Here is a 13523-nt window from a genome sequence, read left to right on the forward strand (position 1 = left end):
TTTGGTCTAAGGTTGCATTTAGGATCTTCGGCAATCTTTGGGTACTGTCAGTCTTATCTCAAAATTGTCAAAGATATTCGAAGATTGCCAAAGTTATTCTATCCCGATCAGAGACGATTTTTTCAGTATCTATTTTTCAAACTTACTCAATTCTTATCGTTCATATTCAATTCCATTCGATCCTAGTCAGTCCTATTTATCCTGTACGTTTGAACACTCCTCTTCAAACCTATTCGATTCTATTTGCCTCTATTTGATCCTATTTGGTCTTATTTGATTCTATTAGATCCTATTAGAACCTATTCGATCCCATTTGATCTACGCGGTTTTATTCGGTCTTATTCAAATCTATTCGACTCTGTTCGTATCTATTCGGTTCTGTGCGATCTTATTCTGTCGTATTCGATCCTATTCAATCCTATTTTGTCTCATACGATCGCAGTGAAACAATTTTTTCTCAAAGTAATGTTTCATTGTAATGTCTCCTAAAGGAATAATGTCTCTTAATGGGTAAAACACATGTTATATAAACTCTAAAGTTTCGACTATGTTATGGGGCTATTATTATTTTTATTTCTTAAGCAACATAACAATAAATGCAATAAAGCTCAAAGTGTATGGTACAGAACTACGTTTACAGATGTCAGTATCACATTCATTCAATCGAAATTTTTGCGCCGATGATAAACAAGAAAACAATATTATCGACTGACGAATATGTATATTATATGCGATGATAACTAATTTATGTTTATTTTTTTCAATAAAAGACAAATCGAAATACTCGTTTATATATACAAAAGTATAATTTATAAAATATTGATTATGTTTCGATTTCTCCTATATATATCTGTTTGTCACTTGATCCAGAACACACTGAAAAATATAATTACTTTGTTACATAGTTCTATATTTTGATATATATATGCTTTTAAAGTGTATGATCAAATAAAATATTACCTATTGGTTCCTTTGGATGAAAATCAACATCATTTACAGAACCATTATGTCCAGGTAATTTATATAATATTCTACGACTAGTGGTATCCCAAATATATTGAAATCTGTCTGATGATCCGGCTGATACTTTACTACCATCTGGAGACCATGCACATCTCTGAAGATTCTATAAATCAATATTTCAATTAAGCAAATTTTATTTTTATTAACTATATACCATTTATAGTTCTTGCGTTTTTATACCTTTTCGAAATTATGTTGATGACCAGACAGAATTTTGACACAACGTTCGTATGGAGCAAAAGGTCTTACATCCCATATTCTTAAAGTATTATCCATGGCGTTTGACAGAATATACGAACCATCGGGACTAAGACTTAATCCAGTAATAGTTTCGGAGTGTCCTTTCAATTTATAAAGGATTGAATTTTTTCTCAAATCCCATACTTTAATATCATTGTCAATTCCACCGCTTATTACTTGTTCTGCCGTATCATTAAATGTTACTGAAGTTACCTGCAGATGATATAAGATAAGTTTTACAAATAATATATAATCTCTTTTATATAATATTGAATAGATTTTAATAAACAATACCTGATACGTATTATTCAATGTATAACATTGTCCTCTTTTTCTTGGATCCCAAACGCGTATTGTACTGTCATCGCTACCTGAACATAATTGCGTAGGTCCTCTTCTAGCTCCAGATACAGAATTAACAAAAGATGTATGTCCTTTTAATTTCTTAATTCTTGTGCCTACCACTATATCCCATAAACCTAAAGTCATATCTGTGCTAGCCGTATACAAATTACTTCCATCCGGACTAAAATGCAATTCCATTACTGCTCCACTATGACCAGTCATTGTAGAGATATTTTCACATTCCCCATAAACATTCCAAATAACTGCATAAAAATGAAAAATATATTAGTATATTCATTAAAATAATATTATATATATATATATATATTTAATAAATAATAATTCAGTATATATACAGATTTGTCGATCAAATCCAGTAGATGCAAGATACTGGCCCTCTGGATGAAACTCAAGTGAAAAAACATCGCCTTGATGTCCTTCCAAAAGCATGATAGGAGCCATTAACGATGATGTTCGTGGTGGTCCCTTAAAATTACATTAAAAGTTATACAATCATATATTAAATGAAAATCTGAGTAAATCAACTAAGAGAACATAAGAGTATTAGATAATGAAATTAAACTCACGCTTTGAACCACTGCTTTTTCTCTGCTACTGAAGACGACTTCATTTTTGGTTCTTTTTGAAGCAGGTACCAAAGCTAAGATGTCATCACCTTTTCGTTTGTCCAAAATAGGCATTTTGAAGTTTTATACGTCTTTATGATGGTTAGTTAGATTAAATCTGTCAAAACTTTAGTTGTTATAGGTTAATAATATCCTTGTCGAATATCTTTCAACAGTTGTGTAAAGTTATATGTTGGTAATACTGGATTAGTGAATGCGCAGGCGCGTCCTCTATCAAATGACACTATAATAAAAGTACATTGTCAGGAATATCCTAGATTTCGATATGAAAGGATTAATAATTTAATTATTCAATATCTCGGGGAATTTAATCTGTTCTAGTACGAACCGTCATAAAATCTTTCTGAATTTTAAAAGTAGTACATTAAGATATTTGAAATTACTAAGAAAAGTATCCTTTTATAAAAAAAAAAAATAAAAACAAATCATAGGACAAAATATTGATAAATATAAGTTCTTGAAGGATATATGTTTTTGATCTTTTTTTCGTATGTGAATTTTACTTTATCTAGCATTAAAATGTATATGTATGCCTATGTTTAGTTATCGATTGTTCTGTTATTATTTTGTTGACAATACACAAACAAGAAATATTTTTGAAATAGAATAAAAGAATTGACTTTTTTTATTCTGGTATGTTGTTTATTAATTTTGATTTAATATGATTGTATATATATATATATTTATTTATTTATATTAATAAATTCTTACAATTAAACGAACAATCGATTTGTATCTTATAGATCTAGTTATTAAAAATTATTGTTATGTAATTATTTATATTAGTAGAGTACAATACATTGCTATGCAAATCTTAAATGAATGTTGAATAATAGAAGGTATTGTTCATTTTGATCTGTAAGTAGTAAATAAGATAGCTGCAATGATTATTACTTGAAAGTCAACAGTAGATTGATTATTTGTCATTTATTAAAGTTTTCATAAAAACTATTGAAATCAGTCAACAATGAATATGGGTCTAATTTTTCATCGCTTTTGATGAATAAGATTTTATTTTATAGATGAAAATTTAAACATGGAGATGACGTTATCGAATTCTTGAAGAACCTTTATTTTAATCAGTTATACCCATTATGTAAATGAATGTTATGAAGCCATCGTTGAAATTCTTAAGTAATAAATAATAAAGATTAAAATTCTTTTCATATCAGATAGATAATGAAAGATTCGTGTATGTATTTTGCGTGGATTTCGTTCATTCATATAGTTAATTCGAACAAAAATATTTTCGCGATGGATCGATAAAATTTTATTTTAAAATGTACAAAAGAAAATCATCGAGTCATTATTTATAAAATAACAGGAAATTGATTTTACGCTTTATTCACGATGATGTACAATTATAAATACATATTATTTTCAACAAATAATTTTTCACTTCGCTAACTTATCGATACACTGTGCACGATATGTCGTAAATAGAAAGAAAGAAGAAAAAAAAGAGGAAAAGTACGAAAATACGAAGCCAGGGCGCGGATCAGGCAAGAAGAGCAAGATGATCGCACGAGTTCGATGAGATCGGAATGGTTTCAACTAAATGTCCTGTGTCAAAACTTTCTATAGTCTCGTATTTATGCAACGAGAGAGTTTTTTGTTTTGTTTTTTAACTTTCTTCGCTATAGGGGAGTTCCGAGTCGACCGGAGCTTGCTTCCAAATGCACACGAAGATTCTTCCGGAGACCTATTTTCCCTGCTTGTATTACTTTTCTATTTATTATTTTTTTTTTGTTTCATTCGTTCGTTGAAAAATCGCGCGTCTCGACGCAAAATCGAGCAACTTTCAGTCCATTGTTCATTTCTTTACAGCAAAACCATCGCCAGTCGGATCGAGTAACCATGGATAATTGTTAGGACACTCCATGCAAGTAAAAAGACGCAAAGTTTCGCCTGGAAGTTCTCTAGTTGTAAGTGGACAAGCATTTGGCAAGGAACAATAAGGTTGACCCTTTTCATCACAAGTCTCCTTCCAATCTTGGAAGTCTCTCAATGCCGACAGTTCGGTCGGCGTTTGCATCCACTTAATAACCTGAGTAACAAAAGGAGATTCGTTAACATAAAACAAAAAAAAAAAGATATTTCCTCTCTAAAGATTTATTTTTCTAAATTTGACTTTGTAAACTACGTTCATATCTCACCTGAACCATAGTAACAAAATAAACGTCGCTTCTAGCGAGCATTTCCTCGATGAATTTGATCAGTTCTTCTTTGTATTCCTTCTTGCTCTTTAACCACGAGGCGTGGAAGTGTAGACCGAGTGGTGCTCTGTTGCTGTTAAAATGCCTGTTAAAGTTGTGCCTGAGAAGTCTGCCGAATTGTTCGCCAGTTTGAATGTTGGAACAGGAATCGACCATGTGACAACCGGGTAGAGATTCATCGAAGGTTGGGTCGTCTCTACGATCGAGCTCGTTCATTACCATTTCCCAAACCGGATGTGATCTCGACGGACAGTTTCCACCATTACCGTTACATTTGTGAGGCATACGGAAATATAGAGTATATGGCCAGATTGGTACACGCCCTAGGGAAGCTGTGATGGAGGCGTCATAAACGAAAAATTGATCGGCCATCATGTCGAATTGCGTGTTACCGCCTACTCTGAGGTATGGAGCCCTCATACCGATGATGGATCCATCAGTAATGTTAGCGAAACGTTCGATGATAAGTCTAGCTCCGGCCATCTCAGCCAACCAGTCGTCGTAGGTACCTTGAGTCCAGTATTGTGGATCATCTTTGTGAGTGAGAGAGAAAACTGCGATTTCATGACCACGTCGATGAAGATCTTGAACAGCTGAATAGTTGGTGTATTTGTGAGAGACAAAGAAGGTACCACGTATTTGGCAACCATTAGGATTCTGTCGTTGACCATTGAAAACTTCTTCGTAAAGATCGATGTTATCAACATTTACTGCTCCGTTAAATGTTATTGTAATCATCTGTGGAACTTGTTGGGGTTCGATGTTACCAGGAATACGAGTACCATCAGCGGAACAATAACAATCTGGTAAAACGCATTGTGTTGGATCACAATCTGGTGCACGATTTGGATCAGTTTCGACGGCTGAAATCATCGATCTCGATTAGATCACACTTTTTTCATTTTATTTTGAATAAATGGAATTTTTGAAATTATTACTTACTGCAAGCATTTTCATCAGACTCGTCCTTACAATCAGGCTTGCCGTTACAGAAGAGCTCCTTATCGATGCACTCTTTGTTTCCGCAGGACAACTTTCCATCTGGGCAAACTGGTTCGTCGGTTTTTAAGATGGGTAAGACCTTACGTGGCTCTGCAAACGTAACTCTCGATTAATAATGTCTCGAGAGGGGAACTCAAAGGTCCGATCTACAGCGGCGGGCTTTCGAATTAGGTCACCAGTGTGTAATACATCGTTGTAAGAAGTGTGTAATCAAGGCCCAATACTACTTGTACTTCCCATTTTATATTTACACGCATCGACGCTTCGATGTAGAGCGGCGATAGGCATGGATACCGTTCTTTCAAAATATTTGTCTGTATTTTTACGAAGCTTAGACATCGTGCTTAAATTAATTCTAACCCATTTCCAAAGCTTATCTTTTACCGAAAACAATTTTACCGACAGTTTTCAATTATTTTACGAAAAGAAATAATTATCCGATATATGTATATAACCAGGGAGAACGTTGCAGGTTGTGGTAGTATTAGCATTAGCAGTAGTAGTAATACTAATTTTACTTGTTTATGTATATATATACATAGGATTTGGTTGTTCTTTTCTGGCAGGTTCCTTTCGAAAAATTTCACATTCCTATTACTTTCTCTTTTTAATCGTTCAAATAAAATCCTAGCTATATAAAGAGCCTTGACTTTAAGTCTCGTCTCGTGTTTTCGTCATATCGTTTGTCCTTTTTCAAAAGTCATAAGCATTTATTTTTCACTCGAGAGGAAGGTGGTTGTGATTCGAGTGCTATGTCGGCTCACGACGACGCACGCAAGCTTTTTGACTGTTCTTTGAATTTTGTATTCTCATGAGAAAGGTCGTGGAGAAAAAAAATGAAAGAGAAAAAAGAAGACAGAAAGTAAATGGAAAATAAGATAGATAGATGGATAGATAGATAGATAGAGAGAGAGAAAGAGAGAGACACACACACAGATGAGAACGATGTGTTAATCACATATTCTCTCGCGTCCGATGCATGAACGAAGAAGCTTTGTTTGACATGCGGTCTTTGCTGTCTTGACACGTTATTTCCTCCCCATTTTTCTTTTTTTTTTTTTTTTTTGACTATTCCTTTTTGATGATATTAAAGATCTTATGAAAACATTGTGCATGCTGGATATCCAACGAAACGAATGTTGCTCGAGAATTATTTCGAGTCAGATTGAAGAATCAATTTGGAGCAATAACGTGTTTGCGAAAAAGAGAGAGATAGAGAGAGAGAGAGAGAGAGAGAAAGAGAGAACGAAATGTCCAGATGAACCAGATGTCAAATTATTCTTCGATTAATGATTGATCAGATGTGTACGAAGGAGGATTTTCGATGAAGTAAAAGCGAACTCGAAGTGTCTGAGTAACGACGAGCTCTTTTATAAGGAGGCCAAATCGTCGGAGCGAAACCGATCTGGATGTCAGGAAATAGAGGTGGAGAGTGAGTAAGTGAGTAAGTGAATGTGTGAGAGAGAAAAAGAGAGAGAGAGAGATAGAGAAAGAGAGAGGGGGACAGATCGGTAAATAAGTGCGTGCTACCTCGTACCTGGAGCGATCATGAGGAGAAAGGAGCGTTTGTGTGCGCCGTTCGACGTTAGAAAATCATTGCGTGCCACTGCTAATTTAGATCGTTCGCCGTGAAATCACGACAAACTCGTAACGCGATCAAAGTCCAAAGAGAAGAGTCACGAACGATCTTGTCTGACTCTTCGTTCCGTCTTTAGTAGTGCCACGCAATTGAATTGAGTAACTTCTTTTTCATCGACTTTTTTTTCGACGACAAGCTAATGTTAGTTATGATACAAATGATCGTAATCTTATGCTTTCTTACTGATTAGTCGTGTTAAGCATGATTTAGTAAGATTGTACGAAAGATGTAGAAAATAGTAAATATGAATTTAGAGTATGCGTTATTATGATGTTTATATATTTCTTTTTTGTTCTTTCGTTTTCTTTTTTTTTTTTTTTGTTTTGTTTTGAGAATCTCCTCCGATCTTTGTTGCTCTAATCGTTTGTTTTATCGTCTTGCGAAATTTTATTAAATGATATATGTATCTCTTACGTAGGTTTTCAGATTTTTTTTGGAAAAAATTTCTTAGAGTCATCGAAAGATCGTTGATCATTCTCGAGAGATTCGAGGATTATAGTGCGTTAGTGCTAGTAATCTTTCAGTGCGTGCTACGTCATGAGTCTACAAAGAGACCGGAGCTTTCTAGGTTCTTCAGATTCTCTCGCGTTCCTTTCATTGACTTACGCAAGAGAGGTTAACGATTCCATCGTGGGTAAGTATTTTGCAATAATATTTTAATCCTACACTTCTAAGATACGATAGTTCAGTGTGAATTCGAATAGATAGAAAATTTCCCGAATGAAAAGTGTGTTTACTTTGACATAAGGTTAAAAGAAAAAAAAAGAAAAAAAAAGAGAATAAAATAAAATAAAACAAGGGACACGATGCATCGTAGATGAAGAACCATAATAATATAAAGTCGCTCCGATTCTCACCACCCGATTCTACGACTTACTCTCGAGCTTGTCACAGTTGGTGACTTTGCCCTTCCAGTCACAGGTCTGTTTGTCCAAGTCAAAGGCCAACCCACTGGGACACGTGATTTGCTTCAGCCCGGACCTTGTACACCTGGCAAACGCAGAAAAGGGAATCGTTTCAGTCTAAGGGGGTAAATAAAAAGAATTTCGCTTACTCTCCAGTTGTTCGCAGTTCTTGACATTTGTCTTCCAGTCGCAAGTCTGCCGTTCAATGTCGAAAGCGAGACCGGTCGGACATCTTACTGTTGCCAACCTGGTAACGCCGATTTCACTGGCTTTGTCGCACCTGCGATTATTTTTACCCAAATCGTATTTTAATAGTACGTTCATTATTTAAATATCTCATAAACATGTAAATCATCATTGCGGTGGCCTGTACAGGATGATATACTTTTTTTTTTCGAAATATTATATATTTTTCGTTTCCTTTCTATAATTAATTAATCTAGAGTCCTTGAGAACGTAACTCCCTTGTATCTTGGAGATCAAATAACTTAAAGAAAACCACTCGGTATTAGAAACTCGAGAAATATATATATATATATATAAATATATAAATATATTTAATGTAATCATACAATGTTCTCAGAACTTTGTCTATTCCGGATTACAGTGAACTCTCGTAAGTAGAATTCGTTACACGATGAAGCAATCGGTGCACGCAACATCTTTTGTAGAAAGCTCATTCAAAGAGATTGCATGCGACATAATTGCAAATTTCAAATGGCAGTTGCCGACTATGTCTTAATTGTTCGAGAAAATCTTTCGAAAAAGTTATCCTACACATATTATAAATTTTCTTCGCTCGAGAAATCAAAATTTATTTAGTTTTATTTGAAACATCATATATACCGGATATTAATCGTAAGTGAAAAGGAAAGCAAGTACATAAACTGTTATTTCAGTTTCTTTGGATAGTCATGTTATGTAAGTTTACTCGTTTGTAGCTTCCTTTATTTTATTTTTACGTGTATTAGATGCCGATCGATAAATCACACATTAAGCAACAGTATTTTATTTACAAGTGTAAAATCACGTAGAAAATATTATTTCGTTTAAATTCGTATATCATACTTTCTATTTGAAATAGTTCGTTAATGTTGCACAATTGATTCATTAATTCAACAAAGATTTATGTTACTTGAAGATTTTTTAATATTTTACCATCTCGAAAGTTATAATCAGTCGTAAACTTTCTCCGACTTGGTACAGTTTATAAAGACTACATTTATGATTTAAAAGAGTCCATAGAACATCGAATATTCAGTACACAGATATGTAATCACTTGTCGAGCTAATGTTTATTACAAGATAGAACTAATAAATGTGTTTATAAATTTACCTGACGACATCGCGACAGTCTCCTCCAACGTTTAACCGGAAGTACTCGTCTCCTGGTCTATCATGGCAAAGTTCTTCGGCATTTGCGTCGAGTTCATCAGCTCCTTCGTCATCTTGAGCTCTTACTTGTGCTCCTGGAAGCAAATAAATCCTCTATTAAAATTATCGATCGAAACTTTATCGTAGATTAATTAGTTCTTTTCCTGTTTTTTTTTTGTTATAAAAACGTCACGAAAACGTAATTGTGTTTTTTTCAAATCGGCAAAAAAATGAACAAAATTTTAATTATACACTCGATACGATTTTGATTTTCCCTTGAGTTGATCTAAAAAAACAAAAAAAGAAAAAGAAAAAAAGAAAAAGAAAAAAGGAAAAAGAATAAAATAATAAAAATATTCTGAGAAGTAATTTTAATTGGCATGCACATGTCCTTTGTAACTTCAAGTCCCTTTGTTTTTCATCTTTCTCATCTTCTCCATTGTTATTTTCAACGTACTTACATACGTGTTACGAATATCGATTTCTTCGTCGATATCGTGGCATTCGTATGTAGGAGACATCACGATCGAGAGTTGTGGAAAATGTCGCGATCGTGTTGTGCGACTCTTAAATCGGAGACGCTAGGGATAGGTCGACGAACTCTTGAAGTAGAAAGTCTTGGAAATGTCAGGGCGAGCACGGGGAAAGCGATGGTGGTTATCCGAAGTATGTTCTTTTCTCCTTCTCTTTTACCTTCTCCCTCTCTCTTTCTCTCTCTCTCTCTCTCTTTCTCTTTCTCTCTCTTTCTATCTATTTATCTATCTATCTTTATTTTTATCTCTATTTTTTCATATCTCTTTCGATAGGATAACGATATTTTAACGAGCGACGGTAAAACGTTTATTAATCGAAATAATAGGGATCATAAAAGACAACAACAAAAATAATACTCGTGTTTGAACAATTAAATATTCCATTATTTTATAGCTCGATAAAACGAATAGATAATATCATTCGGAAAGAGGAAAGTATCGAAGTGAGTCTTTACCACTCGTTAAAGTCTCCATCGGAAAATATTATCCTTATGCTTCTTTAATTATCTTCGAGATGATATTTAATTTTCTCAGTATATGAAGATGAAAAGTACAAAAGAGGGAAGTTCAAAGATTGGTTTAAATGTTCACGATCATATTTTTTCTTTTTTTTTTTTTTAAGAAAAATTAATGTTTTAAGATAAAAGATGATCACGAAGAGAGATTTTTGAAACAGAGAGGACGTATGTGTTGGTAAAGGATGATGACAAATGTCGAGGTGTACTCACCGGCGAATAGACAGAGGGTTCCTAAGAGGAATATCAACCTCGGCGACATTGTTCGTTGTCGTTGTCGTCGTGGTCGTGGTCGTCGTCGTCGTCAGGATGGAAAGCGTCTGGACAAGCCGCGCCCTCTCGCCCCTCTATATATGCACCACCACTCCTTCCCTTTTCTTTGTAAGAACTTTCACCTTCCGGATCGTGCTGCCACCTTCGTGCTAGCATTCGAGAAATATTGTTAAGATTCTTGGCTTACATTTCATGTATGGTACTCTTCTTTGAACGAACTTTGTGTTGAACTCATGAAAAGATTGTACAGTCGAGATTTACGACAATTTTCCGAATAGATTTTTTAATTTACAAAAATATTCTACGTTCAGCGATATCAACGTTCAAGGATATCAGAAAGGACAATCGGAGTGCAAAAAAGAAACAAAAAAAAAATGAAAGAATCGTGAGTCTTCTATCTAAAATTAAAACAAGGTCATCATCTGTATCTGTTTAGTGATTTTAATTTCATTTTAGCTTCTAGATCGTTCGAAAATATTAGAAACTACTTGTTAATGTCGTAAACAGGCTTTGTACAGAGATTTGCCTTTCATTTTGAGGTTTAGAAAACGTTTTATAGCAAATGTAATTGCAAACGTCCGATCGAGCTGTAGTTTTGTAAAGACATAGCATAAGATAACGGACGAGTGGAAAATAACATAGTCAATATATTTCGTAAAGATCTGGAAGGTTTTTTATCGAATTTATCAAAAACTTTGTGTTGGTCGTTAATTATATCGTATCGAGCCAGCAATGTTAGTTCATTGTAATGTGGATAATCATTTTTTTTCACGCTTGAAAGATATTATTGATGCGCAGCAGAATCCACACTATGAAAAAGCAGACCACACTATGAGAGTGTGCGTTGGAATCGATTTCATTATCGAGGCCATATCCATAAAAGCTGCCTTTTAGCTAACATATGGATTAACGTTTATATATTATATGCCGGAGGTGTTTCAAGAAATGTATTCCATTTCAAAGTAACCAAAAAGAATAAAGAGGGAAGGTAGACAAGACGATTTAACGAAGGATAAATTTGGAAAGAGACAATGGAAATGAATTTTTTTTTCCTTTTTAAAAATTCATGAAGTTCAATCTCCTATCGGAAGATTGATGGAAAAGCTAAGATCCAATCTCATAATATGGAAAACTCAGGAAGTCTTTGTTAAAAGACACGATACTCGTGCAACGCACTTATCGAGAAACGTTACACGATCAAGCAGTCAATAAATTTATAGCTTACTTGATAAAGGTCATCGTTGTCGGCGATGGTATGTCTCGAAAGGCAGCGTATTTTCAACGTTTTGTTAAACGAGACAGCTGTTTTCTCTTACATTAAGTTATGGAATACTATCTAATTCATACTGATATCTTTTTTTAACAATATCGACATTTGTGATTAAGACGTTTCAATGTGTTTAATATGTCATTGGTTACTTGTAAAGTTCATAGAAATTACTCCGAAAGTAACAATGATTCTATAAAATTGAATTGTTAGAAAAATATGGGAATAGTTATTGAGTTGGCTATACATAGAGACATACTTATTTCCTGATCGATAATTATCGTCTGCTACCAGACTGCAACACGATATACTCGTATATGCATTACTCGATACGCTTATATCAAAGACCAGAGACACCATATTTGTCTCTATTTCTCTTTCGACGTCTTTTACGAGAGTATTTCAAAGAAAACAATGTCAGAACGCGGAAGATTCATTAAAGGAAGTGCATGCCAATCGATCTGATTGTTAGATATCGTGGAATCTTTTGAATAATTCACTCGACAATAAATGTTCAACGATTCGTAAGTGAAAAGTATAAGTATATGTTAATAGGCATACGGTTCCATAAGGATTCAACTTTGAGGCATTTCTAAACGCGTGTCGTGAAGTCCTTGGCGCGATGCACGCGTCGGGATGCCAATGGGGGCACACGTTCACTGGCGTACCATACAATAATCACGAAGAGAAGCAGAAAACCAGTTTTCGTAGAGCACGAATAGTCAGTGATTTGTGTGCAGTTTCTCTCTCTTTCTCTCTCTGTCTGTTTCTCTCTCTCTCTCTCTCTCTCTCTCTCTCTCTCTCTCTCTCTCTCTCAGCCAGCCAGCATCTTTTTTTTCGCCTTTATATATAGCTTTTTCTTTTCTCTTTCGATATACCTTTATTTGATTATCCAAAATTCATTTCTATCTCTTTCTTTTGACCTATGTTGAAAGAGAAAGATATAAGAGGACATAAACCATCGAAAATCGCGCTAGTCGAGAAAGTATAGTGAAACCTTGATCCGAACGTTAGTTGAATTCTTATTAACGAGCCTGAGAATGATTTTCAGAATCTTAGAGTCTCACAGAGAATCTAACAGAGAAGAACCCTTAGAAGTAAACTTCTTTCCATCATAATAAACTTTATTATGTTATTACATATCTGATATTTTTATCTTTGATCTCTTGAAGATGATTTCAAAAGATTTCGTTAATATTAAGAGAGCCTATTATTACAGATATATCTATTATATGACTTATGAAATTGATACCGCACAAAAGTATCATTTGAAAGTGTTTAAATATTTGAACGGTACGAAAATCAATCAAGCGTCGAAATCGCATTTAGTTTCGTCATTCATTTCGTCAGGCGAGAGGTCCTTGTAGTATTGGTAACTACTTCCTTTTTTTTTTAAAAGTCACCAGATGCTAACTCATGAGCCTTGGTTAAAGAGCATGGCCGATGAGCTATTACGAAAGACGGATTAGATCTTGTGGATCGCGAGGATACGTTACTATCTTGTCTAGGACAAAACGGTGACGACGTAGATAGTCTTACGTGCA

At 34.3% G+C, this 13523-nt stretch overlaps 2 protein-coding genes across 3 annotated transcripts; both read right to left on the bottom strand.

Moving 5' to 3' along the window:
• Window positions 1–562: 562 nt before the first annotated feature.
• On the bottom strand, window positions 563–2440 carry LOC118449519 (U5 small nuclear ribonucleoprotein 40 kDa protein). Its single transcript, XM_035884185.2, has 6 exons — window positions 2196–2440; window positions 1965–2094; window positions 1558–1871; window positions 1204–1476; window positions 961–1126; window positions 563–876 (listed from the first exon to the last, which is right to left on the bottom strand). Exons 1-6 carry the CDS (start codon window positions 2307–2309, stop codon window positions 824–826), a joined length of 1050 nt encoding a protein of 349 aa, XP_035740078.1. The 5' UTR covers window positions 2310–2440; the 3' UTR covers window positions 563–823.
• Window positions 2441–3587: 1147 nt separating this feature from the next.
• verm (LDLa and CE4_CDA_like_1 domain-containing protein vermiform) lies at window positions 3588–10815 on the bottom strand. 2 transcript variants are annotated; one of them, XM_085656022.1, is made up of 6 exons: window positions 10653–10815; window positions 9354–9486; window positions 7990–8102; window positions 5414–5563; window positions 4412–5334; window positions 3588–4302 (listed from the first exon to the last, which is right to left on the bottom strand). In XM_085656022.1, exons 1-6 carry the CDS (start codon window positions 10699–10701, stop codon window positions 4069–4071), a joined length of 1602 nt encoding a protein of 533 aa, XP_085512148.1. In that variant the 5' UTR covers window positions 10702–10815; the 3' UTR covers window positions 3588–4068. The 2 variants fall into 2 exon arrangements, with proteins under 2 accessions (XP_085512148.1, XP_035740118.1); XM_035884225.2 differs by lacking the exon at window positions 7990–8102 and adding an exon at window positions 8167–8297 and having other exon boundaries at window positions 10653–10811.
• Window positions 10816–13523: the final 2708 nt, after the last annotated feature.

The sequence above is a fragment of the Vespa mandarinia genome, chromosome 3 (genome assembly GCF_050613455.1).
Source record: "Vespa mandarinia isolate Hongniang chromosome 3, ASM5061345v1, whole genome shotgun sequence".
Taxonomy (NCBI): domain Eukaryota; kingdom Metazoa; phylum Arthropoda; class Insecta; order Hymenoptera; family Vespidae; genus Vespa; species Vespa mandarinia.